The sequence below is a fragment of the Odocoileus virginianus genome, chromosome 3 (genome assembly GCF_023699985.2).
Source record: "Odocoileus virginianus isolate 20LAN1187 ecotype Illinois chromosome 3, Ovbor_1.2, whole genome shotgun sequence".
Lineage (NCBI taxonomy): Eukaryota > Metazoa > Chordata > Mammalia > Artiodactyla > Cervidae > Odocoileus > Odocoileus virginianus.
The window spans coordinates 57,138,458-57,159,429 of record NC_069676.1 but is presented as its reverse complement, the minus strand read 5'-3'; the positions used below and the strand labels follow the sequence as shown (position 1 = coordinate 57,159,429).

Genomic DNA, 20,972 nt, shown 5'->3' with positions numbered 1-20,972 from the left:
CATGGTATTTTGACTTTTCAACTAACAGTGTTAAGAATTTTCTGCATGTTAATGCTTTAGCATTTAAAATGGAACATTGAGAACATTATCTAATTTCAAGGGGGGAGTCTGGCATTGCCCCCGGAGTGTCTGTCTTCTCAGTTGCAGAGCACCTCAATCTCTTAAATGCTCAAATCACTGAAAAGCTCGACACATCCTTTCTCATCACAAAAATAAATCTCTCTCTCTTTTTTTTTTTTAGTTGCTATTTACCAACATGTGTTCTTAAAAGGATTTTTTTCCTTAGGGCTTCAGTTTTTTTAAATTGTACAAATATTCAAGATCTAAATGGGGTCTGCTGTAGAACTGAATTCTGCAGTTAACTCCTTGCAAATTGGAAAAAAAGGAAAACTGGGGCGAATGCCACTTGGCTGCTAGTCTATTTCCCTTGTTTCTCTCTGACATTGTTAGTACATTCTACTAAGGAGTAGAACTGTTAGGACACAGTACCATTTCTTATCACTGTTGCCACACAGTTCAATTCCTGTGTTATTTGTCTGTCTTTCTTTTCCCCTTTCCGGGGCTTAACTCCTGATACCTGCCTACTTCCTAAAAGTGTAGTGGGTGGGTAAGGTTTGTTTGGGTTTTTTGTTGTTGTTTTTGTTTCTAATTATGTAATTTCTGAATGACTGCTCTAGTCTGAACTTGATCTTCTTTGGTCCTTGTTATTAGTGTTGCATTTTAAAAATTTTGTAATATAAAAATAGGTTCTAATCTGAGGATACTGTTCAAGTAGTATAGTTGACTGATGTCATCCTCATCCCAGCAGCTCATCTATTAGAATGAAGTTGAGGTAGTTCACTTCCATGTTTCTGTATTTAGGAAGGATCCAGAGTTGAAAGTTTAATGTAGTGGGAGTTCTTAGAGATGGCAAACACTAATGCTTGTCCAGTGCTCTGCCTCTGCATCATAGTTGGGATTTAATTGTCCCTTTCTAATCATAGTGTCTGGCTCAGACGGTAAAGCATCTGCCTGCAATGAGGGAGACCCGGCTTCGATCCCTGGGTTGGGAAGATCCCCTGGAGAAGGAAATGACAACCCACTCCAGTACTCTTGCCTGGAAAATCCCATGGACAGAGGAACCTTGTAGGCTACAGTCCATGGGGTTGCAAAGAGTCAGACACGACTGAGCGACTTCACTTAAATCATAGTGTCAACAAGTTCTTAATGAGGTAGGAAGCTAGCTAGTATTGCTAAGAAGTGGTTCTGCCATTTAGGTAAGACCACAAAGACTAAACTGAGGACCTGACACCTACAGTGTATTTGCTTTTTTTACAAAATGAAACAAATTTTTGCCTAAAGCTAGCTGGGATAATAGGATCATCACAAGTTGCAGTTTCTAGAACTAAAATTAGATTGAAATCTTATCTGACCTAGAACATCTTCCTTCAGGCATTCAGCAGCCTTCAGAAAGAATAACCTTATTTTGAGCTAGTTTGGTTGTTAGTTTACTGTGTCTCTTACTCAATAAACAAGCAGAATTTTTGTCCTGCCTTATCCAGGTCTAAAAGATGAAAAGCTGGATCCGCTGAGTTAGTATGTTTCCTTCGAAAAAAATTGTTATTAAACTGAAGTTTAATCCCTATTTTGTATTGTAGCCATTTTTTATAAAAGCAACTTAAAATCTTGGGAAAATTCCATAGCGTTATTAGACACTGGGGTTATATAAATATCACACAAACATGGATGATTCATAAAATATACCACATTATCACCACAGACTACTAAGAACAAAATTCTTTTAACTTGTTTTATTTGGGATATAAAACTTAGTGTCCTAACCAGATCTTCCACAAACCCACCCATATATAAAGCCATGAAAGCTTGAAGGTGGCATGAAATGGAGAATCGATTCCCCCTAACCAACCTCTACGCACAACTCCATTATCTGGGTCATCCAGTAAGAAATCTCCTGTGAAGCCTGGAGTTTCTGAGTAATAAAGGTGTTTGAAGGCATCTCTTCTCTTAGGAACCCCTACACTAAGTTTTTAGGTAAATCTCTGTATTGTAAGCACATGCATTCCGGGGTGGGGGATCCCCCAAATAGTAGCTTTTACTAATATGTTTTATATAATAATATTGGGGAAATCCATGTCCGATATTTCTTCCATCAAAACCTATAAGTTGTTTCAGCAGTTGACTAAGAACGTGCAAAGACTTCAAAGTCTGACTTAGCTAAGATGGACTTCCTATATGTAATACACTTCTATTTACTTTCGTAAAGATCTTTTGAAATACTCCATTTCAGAGGCCATCAAAAGACTAAGAAACAAGGCATCTCCTGTAAAGCTGGCTGTGATCGCTACTGTTTTTAAGTACTCAGGTGCTATGAGATTACAGTTACTGTTTTTATCCAGGTTAAAGAGGAAAAGAAAAGATTTACATCTGGTACACTTCCAAATGCATTTCCACTCCCTTTTATTCAACTGTATTGATTATAGGGAAGGTACTTTTCAGGACATTTAAGACATAGTAAAGGAAAGAGAAATATTTTTAGGACATTCAGAATTCACCTAAGTTCACTGTTTCTTTAGTATAGGGCAGAGATGGGGAAAATTGCAGAAGGTAGCAAAGCCAAAGGGGGAATCCTCTCAGAATTCTATTACTCTCATCATCTTAACCCATCTGTTTACTATTCGACTGGCTACTAAGCATAACTGTATCATAATGTAAATGGATGTCAAATTGTTGGCATTTAATAGATTAGAAATACTTTTTCCATCACATTATGCTACGTGTCCATGATCTTCCTTGAATTACCTTCCATTATTTACTGGGCTTCTCTTACCATTTATGTCCAGTTTAATTTTTTCTGGCTTCACCAATTGCTGCCAGGAACGTGGCTGGTCATTCAGCAGCATAAACCAGATGACAGGGGAAGACCTTGAAATATCTGGAGAGACTGCTTTGCTCTGAATACTCTCAATCCAGAGGAGTTGGCAGGGAGCTGCATCTGTTTCAGCTGCTGCTGAAATTTTTATCAGGTGTTTTTTCACTGCGGACAATAAAGCTGGAGAAAAGAGAACCAAATAACCCAACAGGAAATGAAGATGATTGCTTAAGAGTTGATTTGACATGATCTAAAGCCCACATCTCTAAGGCTTGCTGGACCTATCAAACTTTTCAACTTATCAGATTGGAAACAACAGAAGACCTGGAACAACAGTCAGAAGACCTAGAAGAGCACAGTGCTGCTGACTCAGTGGTGTATAAATGCAGACCATCTACCAATTGGGGAAGGAATCAGTTGTAACAGGTATTTTAAAATTCACATCCTTCAAAATCTGTAGCAGAATTAATTGCATAAAAGAAAAGACAAGAAATCAGATCATCAGTCTTTTTAAAATGCAGTGTAAGGATGATGTGTACCCCGTGTATTAAGTTGTCATCTATTTTGTTTGTAGTGATAAAAATGTTTCCCTTATCTTTCCCAACTGAATACATTTTAGTTTCTGTGGAAAAGGAAGAATTATTGTAGCTCTTCTTTCTTTGATGTTTTGTTTTTTGTTTTTCTTTAACTTTTATATTGTCAGTCTGATTCAGAATTCTTCAAGCTTAATTCTGATTGTGCACAAACAAAAAAACTACACAAGCGTGTTATAGGAAAAGGGGAAAAGTTCATTAATATAAATGGCATTCATAGTGAATATAAATATTATAGTCAATGTTTTTGTCAAAAGTAATGTCTTATTAAGGATTTCTGAATTTTAAAAGCTCATCACAAACTTCCTAGCCTTACTCTTATTAGATAAGTATCTCTTTGAACTAGTTTGTGGTTCTGTTGAAAAACAAAGTCAAGTTCATATGAAGTTAATTTACAAATAGGATCAAATATATACTTTTTAAGATATTGGACTGAGGGATAGAATCTCCTGATTAATTGTATACAAATGAGCATTTTTCCTTCTTTTGCAGATTTGTTAAATCTTAAATGTAGCTACTCCTGAGTTTGTCACGTTAGTCCTCCAGCCTTGTTTTAACTTTACCCTCCTCCTCTTTTTTTTTTTCTTTTTAGGAACAAATGGATTCATTCCTTATTTTAACTGTTGTGATGAAGATGGGTTTTGGACTTTTAGAAGCCAGGAGACACCACCTGAACTACAAGACAAACCAAGGACTAATGCACACTGGGGAAAAGAATACTTGAAGATTGAATATTGAATACCTGCTGAATGCTCCTATTGAGATTTTTTCCTAAACAAACATCTGTAACATTTTAGGACAATTCACCGGAGAAACATTGATCTCTGGGTGGAACATCCTACCATTGTCCCGTCTGAAGAGTTTAATCTGGATTTGACTCCTCTCTTCTACCAGGAATATTATTAGGCCAGCCTTTAACCAGTCCCTAAACAATTGTAATCATTAATTAACCCAGTAGTTCTTCAAATATAAGATTAAAAAGATGAACAGATATAATTCTTATCCTTATTAAAGACAAGAGTTTTCTAATATGTTGACTGATGATGTAACTTACGTTTTCTTTTTAGTTTGTTAGTGGTTTTTATTTTAAAGCTGTTTGGATATTCAGCATAGTACAGGTTTGCCCTCTACCTGAAAGTAGGGTGTTGTTGAAACTTTTCCAAAGCTGCATGACATAAAGGGAAAAAACAAGTTACCTTAGGATACATGTTGCTGATACATTGAGGTAATGCTTAGATGCTAGCAGACACAGTTCAGAGCTGTGGCGATTTAAGGGCTGAGAGCAGTTCCGGGGAAAGAACTTGGTGGTGCCATTCTTACTCTCAAGGTGCATACTTCCTGTAGGTCTGCTGTGAAACGCTGAACACTGTTTTTGATTTTGCCTTTTTTTTTGTAAAGGCAAAAAATCTTTTAATTTCTTCTGGTTAGTTAAAATAGGTACTAATGTAGGTCTTTCCTATATGAAGTGGGATACAGTAAGCTTTTGAGAAGTTAGGTGGATACGTAATTAAATTATGCACTGTAATGTAATCATGTAAGAAGCTGTGATAAATGAAGACCCAGCAATCGTAGTGGTTGTGAAAACATTTTTACTGTATTTTTCAATAATTGCAAGACTTGAAACCAGATACTCATCAGGATAAGGCTCATTGCTATTTAGCTAACCCATAGTTTCAATCTACTTCAAAATATTCTGTATTTTAACATTGAAACTAAGTTGAAACTTACAGTCAGAATTTTTTAAATTCGTTTGATCTGACAGCCTTTTTGTGGTTGTACTGCTAATCCTGATTAATATGCATCAGCAAGGTGGTATTTGTTGTGATAAACTACATTTTCAGAAAGGTTTTTCTTCCATTTTTCGCGTTTGCTTTGTGAACTTAGTACTGGGATGGGTGGCAGAGGTAGGCAGCACACCTGCTTTGCTGTTGGGCATTATGCAGAGACAGAGAAGTACTCACACCTTTGCCTTCGGGGCTTGTCACAATCTGGTTTTTATGTGAATAAAGATGACTTTCTGCCCTTAAATGAAAAAGCAAAGACATACATGCAGGAAAAGTAAATTACAGAACTGTTTCATTTATCGCACAAAACCTGTCAGAGATGGTCCTAAAAATGTTGAAGTACCAAAAACTTATTTTTGGCAAAACATAATTTGTGCTGAGAAAGTGAGTGAGTCAATGGAGTAAGCTAGAATTATATATATATACATTATATTGGCTTTAAGAGGAGAAATTGGACCAAGAGGGCATTGATGCCTCTAGGTGAGAGGAGGTGCTGATGGGATATTCCTGATGTTGAGAGACAGTATATTCCTTTTAGCTACACATAAAGCTTATAGGCATTAGAGATAGACATAGTTCCTCTGCTTCTCTTCAGCTGTAGGTAGAACATGGCAATTATATACCTGAAGCCTCGTCCTATTCAAACCTGCCTTTATGTAGTAGCCCTAAGGTCTAATTTGTGAAAGAGGAGGGGTATATTTACAGAGTGAGGAGGCTTGAAGAAAAGCCAGAAGGCCTCATTCATTTACACATCAGATCAGTGGTAAAAACTAGTGTTTTTAATGTAACTGATAAAGAATTTTTAAAGGTCTGTGGTTCCTGTATAAAAACCATATACTTATTGCCAGATTTGTGTTCAGTGAAATAACTCAGATAGTTGTGCTTTTAATACATTTGTTAGTAAAGCCTTTTGTCCCTCATTCATATCAGAAATAATGTATGGAAAAGTTCTTGCTCATAGTGTGATTAAAACTATATTTTCTAGTTGATAAAGCAATCTTTTTATTTTTTACTTGACAAACACATATAAAGTATTTTAGGTACTAGAAATACAGAAGTAAAATGAATAGGCTTATTGGAATTAACACTAATTCTCCATCCTGAGAATGGTATGCTGGACTGGAAGGCTTTGTATACCACTCCTGCCTAGAGGCATCCAGAACAGAAGTTTCCGGTTTTCTTAATTTTAAACAGTTGGCCTGACCTGGTGGTTTTCAAATAGATGAGAATAGCATGAGTCATCATTCTAAAGTAGTTATTTCCCTACTTTGGGTATGGTTAAGAAAATTTACTTAACTTGGATTTTAACCTGTTTTTCTGTTTTGATTTTTTTTTTTTAATAGGTTTCTAAGCATGAATCAAGGAACAGAAGAAGCAGAGCAGATGATCGGAGCAGCATTTGTTTCTCCCCAAATCTAGAAATTTTAGTTCATATGTACACTAGCCAGTGGTTGTGGACAACCATTTACTTGGTGTAAAGAACTTAATTTCAGTATAAACTGGCTCTGGGCAGCATTGGTGATGGATGCTGTGTCCTGAGTTGTAGCCGCTGTAATTGTGAATATTAACTGAGATAGTGAAACATGGTGTCAGTTTTCTATTGCATTTTTTCAAGTGGAAAAGTTCACTAAATGCTTGACACACACAAATTGGTGGGAAAATTGTGCCTGTGCCAATTTTAATTAAATTCTTTTATTTTGAACTATACTGCTTTGAGATCTCATTTCAGAAGAACGGCATGAACAGTCTTCAGCCACAGTTGTGATGGTTGTAAATGCTCACAATTGTGCATTCTTAGGGTTTATCCATCCCTGGGGTTTGCAGGTTGTTCACTTAAAACATTCTTAAAATGGTTGGCTTCTTGTCTGCAAGCCAGCTGATATGGTAGCAACCAAAGATTCCAGTGTTTGAGCATATGGAAGACTCTGCCTGCTTACCTGTGCTAGAGAAACAGCGTCTAAGTGAAGACTTAAGAAAACTTAGTGACTACTAGATTATCCTTAGGACTCTGCATTAACTCTATAATGTTCTTGGTATTAAAAAAAAAAAGCGCATATTTGTCACAGAAATTTAGTTAACATCTTACAACTGAACATGTATGTATGTTGCTTAGATAAATGTAATCACTGTAAACATCTATATGATCTGGGATTTTGTTTTTATTTTGAAATGGGAGCTTTTTTGTTTACAAATTCATTAAAAACTATAAACTGTTTCTGTAAGGAAATGAGATTTTTTAAAAAAACAAAAATGCCTTGCTGACTCACTATGAAATCAAAATCTCCCCAATTTTTTAATAGACTACTTCAAACCATTTGTTACGTAATATTCCCTTGCAAATCATTTTAGATTTACTGTCATACTTTCCCAAGTTTTTTATTTAAAAAAATTTTTTTGCCCTGAAGCGGAAAGGCATTCTTTCATTTTTCTTCTTTTTTTTTTTTAATGACTTGCAGACACAATACCTAGTGCTGCAGCAGCTGCCAGGACTTGGTATTGTAACTTCTGCAACTTCAGACTAACAGCTGGACTGATTTTGAATAAGAATGAAAGCGTTAAAGGGTTTATCTATAAAATGAAGCTATTCTCTAAATTCCTGGTTGATTGGGCAGATTGACTCCTAATCTTGGAGAGCATCATACCGTGAGAGATTCTTGTAATTGCTGATCCTCCCCGGCCCCCACCCATTTCTATAAATTATCTGCAGTTTATCTCTCAGTCTTACTGTGGCTCTTTTTCTGACCCAAGAGACAGAAAAGCTTTCTATGACTTATTCTTTAGTGTAGAGTGAAAGTCGCTCAGTTGTGTTCAACTCTTTGCAGACCCATGGACACAATCCATGGAATTCTCCAGGCCTGAATACTGGAGTAGGTAGCCTTTCCCTTCTCCAGGGGATCTTCCCAACCCAGGGATTGAACCCAGGTGTCCCAAATTGCAGGCGGATTCTTTACCAGCTGAGCCACAAGGGAAGTTAGTGTAATTTATTCATTTATAGCATGTCAGAATAAATTTTAAAACTTTTGTCTGAAAATGCTGCCAGGCGCCTATTGTGTAAATGTAGGTATTTTGTAAAAGATAACCTTGAAATTGTAAATTGACACGTGTTTGATCAGATTGTGTCAGGTTTTTTTTTTTTTTTAATTTGAAAACTACATTAGCAATAATTCAGTGATTACCACATTCTGCCATTAAAGGATATGTTAGTACCATCATACTGCAGAAATCTTAATGAACTTTGGGGTAGGCAGCTTCTTTGTTTTCTTTCTATCCACCCATGTTGGTTAAGGTATTTGTTTCTTGACTAATAAACCCTTTGATACTTTTAGCCAGAAATCAGTCTCATAAAGCTATTTTTGAGTATAGTTTGTGTAAAATAAAAATGTTTAGCTTTGGTAATAACTTTTCCAAGCTGAACTCCCTCTAGCAAGATATTTTTCAGTGCTTTTATTTACTATGCACTTAGACTATGCACTTTTTCTGAAATATTTTTGTAACACTTAACTTTTTTGTATTTTTGCCATTTGAAAAGGTTGTGGTGTAGTTGGTCTGTAATTAAGTTGCAGATTTAAAACTGCTGTTAGCTTTGTAAATCAAAATATAGGTGTTTTTGTCCTGGTATATTGTCGTTCCATCTGCAGCTGGAGTTGGAATCCCATTGATCTTCTAGCTACCATTCATTTTCTTCACAGTTCACGAAAGAAGAATGTGAAATTCAGTGAATGCTGTTACTAATCCTGTCGGGAGATGAATCTCATTTCACCAAAATTAAATTGTTTTTCCACTAAAATGATGATACAAGTTGAAGACACATCACTCTGAAATTGGAAGACCTCACCACTTAAGGCTCCGCAGTGGCTTACTCAGCTGAACTTTAGGTTACTACTCTTTACTTTGTTCACCCATTGGGGGGTGCGGTTTTTTTAAATGTTGGGAGATGGCCATTCTAACTACTGTTGAATGTCTCTGTTTTGGGAAGGTATAACAAGGAAATAAAAAAGAATATATATGAAGGGAGAGACTGGTTATCTCCTCCCATATGGTTGTGCTCATGCTCCTATGGCCTACAAGTGGAATTTTGGAGGGTTGCTTTTACTGTTATTTTCCATCAACAAGAGATTTCCTATTTCTACTAGTCCTTGCAATGTTTTGAGCAAACTATACTTTATAAACTTAATTCCATTGTAATAAAAATACCAACCAAAAGGATTTTAGAAGCCAAGCCATTGAGCTAGTTTTCTCTAACATTTGCTGAGATACCAAGATTACATTCTTGCAACTTGACTAGAATGAACCTTGGAAAGGGGCTTCCTAGACGTTTTCAGCTTAGCTCCTAAAAATTCGTCGGTAGTGTGGGAGATAGTTGACTTTTTCTGAGCCAAACTGAAACTTAGCAGTCTTTCAGATTTTCTCTCTGTCACTTTTTAGACAGCAATAACTGTGACCAGGGAATTTATGTATCTGAGATGTGCTGTTCCCTTTGAAGTGAGACCATAATCACATTATGGTTGCTCACAACATTTTAGGGATTCCCTCAAAGAAAAAGAGATAACTTCCACTCTTCTCTGGAATATATGTATTGACTTTTAGTGAACCTCTCATCTTTCAAAACTGCCTAAGACAGGAATGAATTAGGTGTAACATGACCTGAATCTGCTATGCATTTTGTAGTCAGTCATCAAAAGGTATATTGTTTAGTGCTTTGTATTCTGACCTGTTAGGCCACTTTTGAGGATATGCAGATGTACAATGGAAATGTTGAGCAATATCAGAGCTGTTAGAGAAATCAGCTGTCTTAAGACATGTTTTAAGTTGGTCAGATTCATTGTGTCTTGCTTGATTGAGGCTGTGGACTCGCTGTGTTTTGAGTTCTACAATGAGAACAAAAGTAGGGGTTCAGTTTCAGATCTCAGTTCTTCAACATGGTGACTGATCTCTTGGAGGAAGTGGAAAGAAGTCATTCTGTTTTAAGATGAAATTTAGCAGCTTACGAATTGCTTCAAAAATCACTATTTGCCTTTAGCAAAATTTAGGTTTTTTAAATCTACATTTCTTAGATGCCATTAAAAATATTAGCACAGGTTGCTTTAACTTGGTACTCAGAAATTAAGATAAAAACTTTACTTTTCATTGATGAAAGAAAGTATTTATCTACTAAATAATTAATACAGTCATTGTTCAAACTAACAAGCCAGAGCATATTTAATGCTAGGTCATCTTAATGAGCTGAATCAAGGCTTTACCCTGTGTTAATGGTCCTTTAGTTGATGAGGTACTTTAAAGCATTTTAATTTTATAATTTATCTTGATACTATTCAAAGCAGAATTACAACAGTAATACAGTGATCCCCTTATGCTCTTGACACAGCTTCAACAATTGTTAACATTTTGTCCCATTTACACTTGTTTGTACATTTGTTCTTTTAACATGTACTTAACTATTTGAAAATAGGTTACAGAGTCATGATCCTTTGCACCTAAGTTTAGCATTCCTAAGAAATTAGACGTGTTTAATATTGACCCAACTTTCTAGGCCAGTCTATATTCAGTTTCATCAGTTACTCTAACATTGCATAACTTTTTTTCTCCCAAGTCCTGTCATGGATCCAACAAAAGGATCATTTATCTGCTTTGGTTTGTGTGTGTAACACTCTTTAATTGGGAACAATTCCTCATCCTTTATCTTTTGTGTGTTTAGTATTTGTGTGTATCTATGTAATGTTTCCTTTACTTCCCAGCTCTGTTCACTGAGGGCCTAGAAGACATGATAACTGCGGTCACAGTGAGCACATGTAAGACCTCAATCTTGATTTCTAAATACTAAAAGAAAGCATGGCTGCTTGGAGAAATGTCTGACTTCAGGGCTAGAGCAGAGAAAGTACAAAATGAACCTGGAACTTTTTATTGTGCCAGAGAAGAAATCTCAAAAAGTGTTGGGTATGGGTTGGAAGGATACAAGAGTCACTTGAAGGGTTCTTACTGGCCAGATCTATCACTTTGTCAAAATAATGATAGGAAGTTAACTTCCTGAAAAAGAACACATGATTTCCATATTGATAGCAAAAATGAGAAGGGGGCTGTACAAAGCTAATAAAAAAGATGAGTGATGCATTAGAGAAGTCATTTAGCTAAAAGTAAGTACAAGTTTGATGAGTAAACATAACGGTGCAGAATTGAACTTAATGTAAAACTTTATGATTGTCAAAATTGTGTGCAGCATGTCAGTTTTCTTAACAGTGTGTGGGAAAGTTATTGTTGGTCCCATTGGGTAACTGAGGACAGTGGGACTACCTTAGGCAAGACAGCTGAGTAAGTTTTGCAGAGCAAGGACCTAAACCTGATAACCTTTAGTTTTTCATCCTGTTGAACCCTGGTGTCCCTTAAAATCTAATATAGCACTTCGTCAACATTTTGAACCCTGAGATTGGTAATGTTATTTGGTGCTATATGCCAATCACTTTTCTAAGCACTTTACCTGGGTATGCCTGATTGTCACAGCTTCCCCTAAGGTAAGTCCTGTCTCCATTTTAGTTCCAAAGATAATGAAAGTAAAGGATTGGAGGGGGTATTTACTTTACTCTTGGCCTTATAAGTGAGAGCTAACTATACCCCTTATAATTTATGGTCTCTGGGTCTTAAATGAGTATCAAACAGGATCGTAGTGTAGGAGGAGTTAAAATCCAAAATGATACGATAGGTTTTCATAAGTCATCCACTTAACTGTTTGGGCTATTGGTAGAGTCCGTGTTTAGGACCAAATATTCATACTTGTTATCTTTAGTCTCTTGAAGATCAGTTGATGTGTGTGAAACCCCAAAAGATGTACAGATGTGCTCAAGTTCCCACAACCAAGACTAGAACCCAAGGTATGACAGTATAGTTCACATTAAAGATAAAATGATCTAGCCACACTTGCTATTAAGCCAGAGCGATTCTTAATATTGATAGATCGCATTTTTTAGCCTTTACCTAGTTATCACCAAGTACCCCGTGTGTGTAGGAAAAGAAAATGTCATCCTGTTTTGCTACTAAATCTTAGTAAAAATTGAAATTTTTAAAAATCAGTTTAAAATTGTTTATTGAGTTGGTTAATATTGGATGAATTTAAGATATGTTATCCACGTCTAAGTAGTATACATTCTGCTGAATAAGAAATTTGATCAGGTTATTTTTGCCTGTCTTAAATATTTCGTTTACAATTTTGGAGCATTTCCATATAATCAGGTTTATAGAGGTATGTAATTCTAATGTATTAGTATATTCACTGACAGGATTTTCTCACTGTCTAGTACCATAGTACATGTGTAGTCTGATTATTTATGGAGTAGAATGTATTAGGTAGAAAAATGTGGCCCTTTCTCACCATTACCATATTAAGTCAGCGTTAATAATGCAGGGATGTGAAATAGTTTGAATAACCATTGGAAACAATTTTGTCAGGCAGACATCCATTGGTTCTCTGCCAGTGCACAGTGACACAAATCTTGGTGATGAAGTGCTATATTAGATTTTTAGGATTGGAAGAAAGGTGGGAGGTGGGTATTTTTAGAAACTGCTCTCAACAGTTGCTAAGTAAATATTTTTTCATTAATTGCAAAACTGGTTTGCACTATGCTAACATGTGATTCCATTAAAAGTGTAATGTTTTAGTCTAGATTTAGACAGTAAAAAGGAATAAATTAGTCTCTAGATTGTGTATGACCACCAAAAAACATGAAGGTTAATACAATTTTTAATATCCTTGACTATACTCCCCCTTTGCAAAATTGTAAAGAAAGTGTTACTGCTTTATCTTGAATTTTATATTGTGTAATTTTTTAAGCTTGTGTACAAAAGTTCAAGTTTTGTACAAACAGTAGGGATTAATTATACTTGAAAATAGATTAATGTTTAAGGAATATTTAATGGGTTTCTTAAGTGCCAGGCACTGTGCCACACCCTGGGGATTCAGGGATTGACAGTTCACATGAGACTGCAATATGGGATGTTAACCAAGATGGATTGAGTACTAGTGGGACAGGTGGCAGTCAGAGAAGGTAAATCTCTGAATTGCATCTTGAAGGATGAAGCAAATACCTGAAGGAAATAGTAAGTCATGTAATTTTTATATAAACAAAAAGTTAAAGTTACACAGAAGTTGAAGGAGAAGTTCCATGCAGCCATGTCCATATCCAGACAGTTAAAACAAGCCTTTGCATGACCATCAAGGAGATCTGAGAATAATAAGATAAATGACCTTAGGTGGTAGAGGCAGAGGAGGGGCTAAGTTGTGAGAAAGTCCAAGCAGCAACATGTAAGGAAATGCATTGGGCCACGTGGGTGGTCAATAGGATGGTTTCAGAGCAGTCACAACAGTAGTTTCTAATTCCCTTGTGCCAAGTCCAGCCCACTACAGTGTTCTGTGCACAAAGCTAACTGTGCTTAAGTAACAGCGTCATGAATTAGTGGTCATGAGGACTCCAGATTCTGTTGTATATTAAAGCAAGTCTTTGTAGGAAGGATTTTAAGGTTGTTAGTCTGTTCCTGTAAGATAAATACATTGTATTGTCTTAAAATGCCACTTGTCTAGTTTCTATCTTTAAAATGTGCTATGTCTTTAACAACATGAGGAAGGAAAATACCATAATTCTGTACATTGTCAGCCAGGAGAATATTAAGTCTAGTGGATATTTTGCTGCTTGTGACATTTGGAGGTACCCAGCTCTGCTTTTTTGTCTCTAGATAGTATACATAGAGTGATAGCAGGCTAAGATGGATAAATAAGAAAATAGCAGTGCATGGAAAGTTAACAATAAGATCCTTGAATCTTGAAGCGCTCTGATCTTCCTTTGAATGAATAATACCCTGTTCAAGGTATAATACCCTGTGACCCTGTTCAAGGTCACAGAGCTGATTAGCGGCAGAGCTAGGAAAGAATCCAGCTGCGGCCTTTTGTCACTGAACCACTACTCTGGATGCAGGGCAGTGATTCTCCTAAATAGAGTTCCAGAACTAGCAGCAGTAGCTGGGAACCTGGCTAGAGATGTGAATCTTCATGCCCTGCTCCATACTTGGGGAACTCGGGATGGAGCCTAGCTATCTGTCTTTAGGAAGACCCTCATGTATTCTCATGCTTAGTAAAGCATAAATGACACTGCTTCATAGGTAAAAGATTTGCCACAGATGATGGAAAGTTGGAGCATTCTCTTGGCTCACAAAAACTGCATCTCTTCACCACTCCACATTTGGTGACATGGTGACTGAAAAGCTTGGTAAGTTAGAAAGCTTACCCACCATTTCCAGTCCATTTATCAGCATTCCACTGGTTCCACATAACAAAGTTTAAAGCTTCTTGGTCCTCAGATCTTAAATTAAAATTGGTGACTTTTTTAGTGACTGAAGAAGTAGAATCTGTTTATGTTGGAAACTTAATTTAGGGAAGAAATTTGATTTATACATCTTAACAGGACTTCACTATCTGAAGCAATTATCCACAAATCCTTCAAAGCACTCCAGGAGTACATGTGTGCATGCACACACACATATACACACACATTTGCCCTCACGTATTTTGAATAGCTTTTAAGGCCAGCAGTGCCCCAACCTAGAGATACTTGGACTCAACTTCTGATCTGAATGTGACAAGGGTTGAGCACAGAACTTGGGTGAAACACAAGTATAAAGAATAATGAATTACTGAAGAAAAGTGGGGAGCAGTCACAAAGGACATCCAGAAATTCATCAGGATCATATGGAGGGGTCAAGAAGGAAGCTGCATTTTTTACTAGTCAAGGTACTTGGTGCAGGTACAAGGTGCTTGCTGCAGAAGACAAGCTGTGGAGTAATGACTTTATGCAAAGATAAATTCTCTGAGGCGAGGAGCCTTCATCCTCACAGGGTGACGCAGCAGGGGCCGGGTGCTGGAGGCGCACCAGCCCAGTGGTGAACTGCCTCAGCAGGATTGTCACTTTTTCCCCCACAGACCATTGACCAGGACTGGTCAGGCTCAGTCTATTTGCAGAGGAGATATAAACTCTGGGGCACAGGTCGTTTGCAAGTTCTGTGATGGAGAAAGCTGGGTGTGTCACCAGATTCTGGCCTCTGTACTCTCAGGTATCCAGGCTAGATCTTCCTGGAAGCCAGAGCTGGAGCCAATAACTTCGGATGGCTTCTCTGGCATGGGTTGCTCGCTTCTCTTCAGGGCTTGTCACATAGGGAAACAAGTCATGAAGTCACTGTTGCTAGGAAATACATAAACACAGCAAGAAATAAACTTGCTGAGGGTTTAGCATTGCAACTTTCCCATAAATGACCAACAGCTGTTTGCCCTTGGTGGGAGATATATCCATGTTGGCATAGGAATAAGGAAGAAAAGAGTTTGTATGCATCTACTCTCCTAGAAAAGGAGTTTCTTGTAGAGCAGAAGCCTAACTTGTTTTCCTTCCTTGTATTCCTAGTTTGGGCTTCCCAGGTGGCTCTGGTAAAGCCGCCTGCCAATGCAAGAGCCACAGGAGAAGATCCCAGGGTAAAAAAAGATCCCCTGGAGGAGGAAATGGCAACCCACTCCAGTATTTTTGCTGGGATAATCCCATGGACTGAGGAACTTGGCAGCTACAGTCCATTGGGTTGCAAAGAGTTGGACACCAATGAGTGACTGAGCACCTATGCGTGAATTCCTAGTTTAGTAAAAGATGATAGGTGGTAAAACCGCTGTTGAATATTAATGAAGACTAGGATAGTATTGGCTTGCTTTCAACAGTAGAATGCTCTTGATTCATTGAATTTGTGGTCATTTAAAACCTGCATTATCTCTTTTTCCAAGATCTGTTGCCAGGCCACATCTATTTTGGACCTATGCAAAAAGAAAAAAAAAAACCCTGTCTGCTGATGATTTTAGATTCAAAGACTTTAGATGACTCCACCATTAATCAATACTACTCCCAGAAGAGATCAGGAAAAACTCACCGGATTAATAGAATTACAATCTCCCTAACTGTAAAAGGAATTTAACCAGTACTTGATCTGGGGCATATGTGTGTGTTATGTTGTGTTTAAGTGTGTTTTCAAATGGTCAGTTTTGCAGGCCTACTTAAATCTGACAACTTTAGTTCTTTTTTTTCCTCCAAACTGCTGAGTCTTCAGGTTGACATGAAAACCGAAGTGCTTTCTTATGTTTGCCTAATGCTTAAGAACCTGCTATTCCTCTACCCCTTCTTTCTGAAAGACCATGAAAGATGACTTGAAAACTTATTTGGATATGTTTAATATTGGGCTTCAGAGCTCACACTCAAGGTGGCTTGTTACTTTGGTAATCTTGTGTACTAGTGATTTGCCACACATAGTGTGTGATAAACTCACCTGTGGCTTTTGTGTAACCTGAAGTTGCACAAAGATTCATTCATTGCAATGACTAAGTGTCAAGATTGATTAACCATGTCTACAAATGAACCTAATATTTTGCCTCCTTAAACCTGTTCTTTCAATTGTTTTAAAAAATATTTATTTGTGCCAGGTTAGTTGTTGCATGTGGATTCTTTAGTTGCGACACGTGGCGTCTAGTTTCCTGACCAAGAAATTGAACCTCCCCCCACCCCCGCCACAACTCCAGCCCCACCCCCACATTGGGAGCTCGGAGTCTTAGCCACTGGACCACCAGGGAAATCCCTGATTCTCCCTTGAGTGGAAACTCCCAAACAGCCCTGGGAGCCATCTTGACTCATCTCTGAAGTCCATCTCCTCGCTTTCCTCATTGGTTCTGCCTAAATTTGGCCTGTATCATCTCTGCTCTGAACTCAGATTAGCATATAATATAGTCTCCTTACCTGAAATATAACTTCTCCAGTCTACTCTCCACTCCATTCATGAGTGTGCCACCCCTTTCCCCCCTTACTTTCAGGATAATGACCAAACTCCATAATGTGTCACCTGCTCATCAATCTATTCAGCCTCATCTCTTGGTTTATATCCCCAGCCCAACACCCTACACTCACTTGCAGTTTCCAGCATTCACTGTGCCTTCATATACTTCTCTGTGCTAAAAAGACCTTCCACTTTCTTCTCCAGTATGTCCACTTGTTCAGTTCAAACAGCTCTAGGAAGCTGTGGCACTTAGTGAGGAACTGGGGCCCACACACTAACTGAGCAGCTTTGCTCGCTATTGGTCCTTTGAATAAAAACACCTGGACAAATGCCAGTCAGAAATTTTACATCATTCGTTTTTCTCTTTGAACTATTTCCATTCCTTTTTCCCAACAGAATTTCATCATACAAACAATTCATTTTCATGCCTTACTGTCTTTTAATGATTGCCATGTTATATTTCTTTGAAACGAAAATATGCGTTTAATTTCAATTTTAATTTCTTGTGACCATAAACCTTGAAGTGTTAATTTCTTCTGGTAGAGTTGCCATTACAGTTATTACACCTAATTGATCATAGTCACCTAAATGGATTTTGATAACAATTTGAATATGGAGAGTTAAATTTTATTTATTGAGAAGGATTAAAAAAAAATGTTTTTAATGTTTATTAGAAGTCTTCACAAAATTATATGTAACTGGAAGAGGTTTTGTTATTGTGGTGTTACTCAATTCTTTACAATCTTTCCAAGATACATGCCTGAATTACTTAGATATCTTTTACTGAAAAGCAGCGAACAACTCAGAACTTTCTTCAGTGTTGTACCATGGCAACCTATTTTCTCTAAGGCCATTCCCCTGAAGGAGCTTCTAGAATGAGGAAGAGCAGTTTTACAGTATGCCTACTGGTTGGAGGCCCATGGTGCTTCCCAGGTGGCACCGTGGATAAAGAAGTGCAGGAGACATCGGAGATGTGGGTTCCATCCCTGGGTCGGGAAGATCCCCTGGAGGAGGGCATGGCAACCCACTCCAGTATTCTTGCCTGGGAAATCCCATGGACAGAGGAGCCTGGTGGGCTCCAGCCCATGAGGTGTCCATGAAGAGTTGGACATGACCGAGCAGGCACACAAGCACATGGAGGCCCCTGAGAGTAGAAACTTCCAGGGCAGGGCTCCCCTCAAGGTCTCAGGCTCCTAAGCCCACAAGGGTCACCAATAGTTTTCTTCTAGTTCTCACTTTACTCCTTTCCCTCTCCAGGTTTGAATCTTTGGTGCCTGAAACTCTCTTGGTCTGAGTACCTGAATTGTATTCTTCCTCCCACTATTAACAATTCCTCTTCCTGAGCTGACTCTATGCATGACAAAGATTCAACTGGTATAATTAACAAATCAACTCGGACCTAAAATGATGGTGCTGACAACATCCACAGAAAGATGGCCTCTGCAGGCTGGCCTACCACATTCACTTCCCAGGCTCAAAATGAGGTGCTTTTTAAAAGACAAGTTTGCTGAAAGCGTTCAGTGTCAGCTTTGTGAGCCATTTACAGTCAGCTCTTATACAATGTACGAAACTAGCAGGCTCTACTCAATTCACTAAACCACTCTAGAAAATTGTCTGGTGCTGGCCCCAACTTGCCTCCGTTAGCGTTTTAGTTCAGGGCATTAGCTTTGGTTTTGAATCTGAGCCTACTTGGATTCGTGCCTCTTTCTGACCACATTCATTATCTCAGGTTCCACCAGGGCCCTCCTTTTGGTTCACTCCCATTTCTAATAAAGATGGAGTCTCAACATCAAAGCGGTGTACATTGGTGACTTCCTCCAGGTTTCACCTTTGCTGTGAAACGAAAACCAGAATCCTCTGTGTTGTTGGAAGGTGGTTCAATGCCTCAGAAATAGCACAGAAGCTGATGGAGACAAAAATCAAAGTTACACAACTTCATTCTCACCCACAGTTGCCCCTGTTAGCCTTCCTTCACCTCCAACACTCAATTACTGTATCTAAACAATTGGATACAGTTTTTTGCTCCATCTTTCCTCCTACCCAGTATCAAGAGAAAAGCAAAAGTTTTGCTATATTTTGCTACAACAGTGCCAAGCACACAGTCAACTGTTGAAGAATGTCAGCAGCCATTAATTAATACCCAAGAGGAGGATATTCCCCAGAATGTGAGGCCCAGCACCGTTCTCATGGTCTCAGGGAACATGGACTAGGTGGATTTTGATGGGAGCTCCAACTGGTGGGCAGGCCTAGAGGGTTCAAACACTGTCTCCATAAGCCCATCATCAAGGCCAGGGGGCACAGGCTGCTTTCCCAGGTGGGACCGACCCAGCTGGTTTCCACAGCTCTTGGGGCGGGTGCCTGTGAGTCACCGTAGCCGCTGTCTGGGCAGCACTTAGCCTACCTGTCTGGTGAAGGAAATGCTGAGGACACCTGGGAGAGCCCATCCCGCCCTAGGGTGGCTACCCAGAAAAGCCTGCATTCCCAGTCCTGAGGCAGATGATAGAAAATGGTCCGGTGGAGCAAGGAAAGGGGGACATGCTGGACAATCATGGCCCACGCCAGGGTGGCTGAGGAGGCCCGGGCCCCACCCTCAGACAATGGTGGTCTGTTCAGAGCAGAGACCCATCTGTAGACAGGGGCTGGGAAAAGCAGTGTGAATGGTCATCTCAGCACTGAAATCTCAGGAGGTTTGAGAGTGGCTTCCAGCCACACCGCCTACTAACTGTGTGTGTGTGACTAGGCAAAACACTCAACCTCTCAACTCTGAAGAAAGGGCGGATACCTGTCCCCTGGGCTTCTGGTGAGAATTCAATGACATTTTGTAAAACTCACTTCGATATAAAGGTCTCTGCAGATGTCTGCTGAAGCTGAAGCTCCAATACTTGGACCACCGAATGTGAAAAGCGAACTCATTGGAAAAGACCCTGATGCTGGGAAAGATTGAGGGCCAAAGGAGAAGGAGGCGGTAGAGGCTGAGATAGTTAGCTAGCATCGCCGACGCAAAGCACATGAATTTGAGCAAAATCCTGGAGACAGCAGAGGACAGAGGAGCCTGGAGTACTGTAGTCCATGGGGTCTCAGAGTCAGACACAACTTAGCATCTGAACAACAAGAAGAAGCAGATGCCCAGCTGATAGAGTTGGAGGCTTTCCAGCCAAAGTTGAATTAAGGGTCTGAGGCTGAAAAGTGATGTCCTCCTGAGAGTTGAGGAGGCAACAGAGAAACTCATGGGAGTGGGTTTAGGTGAAGGAGGGGCAGGAGGAGTGGAGGAAGGTGCCTTAACTGGGGGGGTCTTGAAGACCAGGTTGCAGAGACAGACTTCTATTCTTTAGACCACAAGGACTCCTTGAATGTGTCCGGAGAGGGTAAGGATGCCTTCAAAGCACTGGAAGGCAGAGCGGTACATATTTTCAAGTGCAAGTTTTGGCACATTTCCTTGGGAAGTGACAGGGGAAATGAGGACAAGGCAAAACATGAGCCTACCTGGGCCACACCCAACAAACAGGGATCAGCTTCATACTTCACCCAGGTAAGAAGCCAATGGGTGGCCGAGGTTTTGCTTCAGGACTCTCTGGCTCTGAGCTCCCAGGAGGCCCTGGCCCAGTAAGAGAGCAGGCTCTCTGGTATAGAATCAAAGAACCAGGAGCCTCTGGCCCTGCCCTGCCATTTTTGAAGGAGAGAGAACAGGCCAGAGTGCACAAGTCACACAGCAGGCAGTCACAAATGCAGAAACTCCTCCCTTCACTCCAGCCCATGCCCCCCGTAAATCACACCCCCCCTATCCACTTGCTGCCCCCACAGCAAGTGGGATCCCACGCCCACCCCAGGGAAAGGAGGTGAGGGCAGCAGCTCTCAGAACAGGAGAGGAGGGTGTTGCCCTGCCTGTCATGG

The 20,972-nt window shown here is 39.2% G+C and overlaps 1 protein-coding gene and 1 long non-coding RNA gene across 9 annotated transcripts in view; both read left to right on the top strand.

Moving 5' to 3' along the window:
- The window catches only part of CSNK1A1 (casein kinase 1 alpha 1), a 46,883-nt gene extending 37,627 nt beyond the window's left edge, over positions 1–9,256 (top strand). For 3 of the 8 annotated variants that reach the window (XM_020903420.2, XM_020903418.2, XM_020903424.2), the window contains one exon: positions 1,542–1,624. In XM_020903420.2, coding sequence (XP_020759079.1) covers positions 1,542–1,576 — 35 coding nt within the window. In that variant the 3' untranslated portion in view covers positions 1,577–1,624. Of the gene's footprint in view, positions 1–1,541; positions 1,625–3,174; positions 3,297–4,054; positions 4,494–6,589 lie in introns of those variants that run through there. The other 5 variants (XR_011486917.1, XR_011486918.1, XM_020903421.2 and 2 more) reach the window with 3 other exon arrangements.
- Positions 9,257–11,041: 1,785 nt separating this feature from the next.
- LOC139034421 (uncharacterized) lies at positions 11,042–18,875 on the top strand. Its single transcript, XR_011486919.1, has 2 exons — positions 11,042–12,109; positions 16,045–18,875. It is a non-coding gene; the product is annotated as an uncharacterized lncRNA (long non-coding RNA).
- Positions 18,876–20,972: the final 2,097 nt, after the last annotated feature.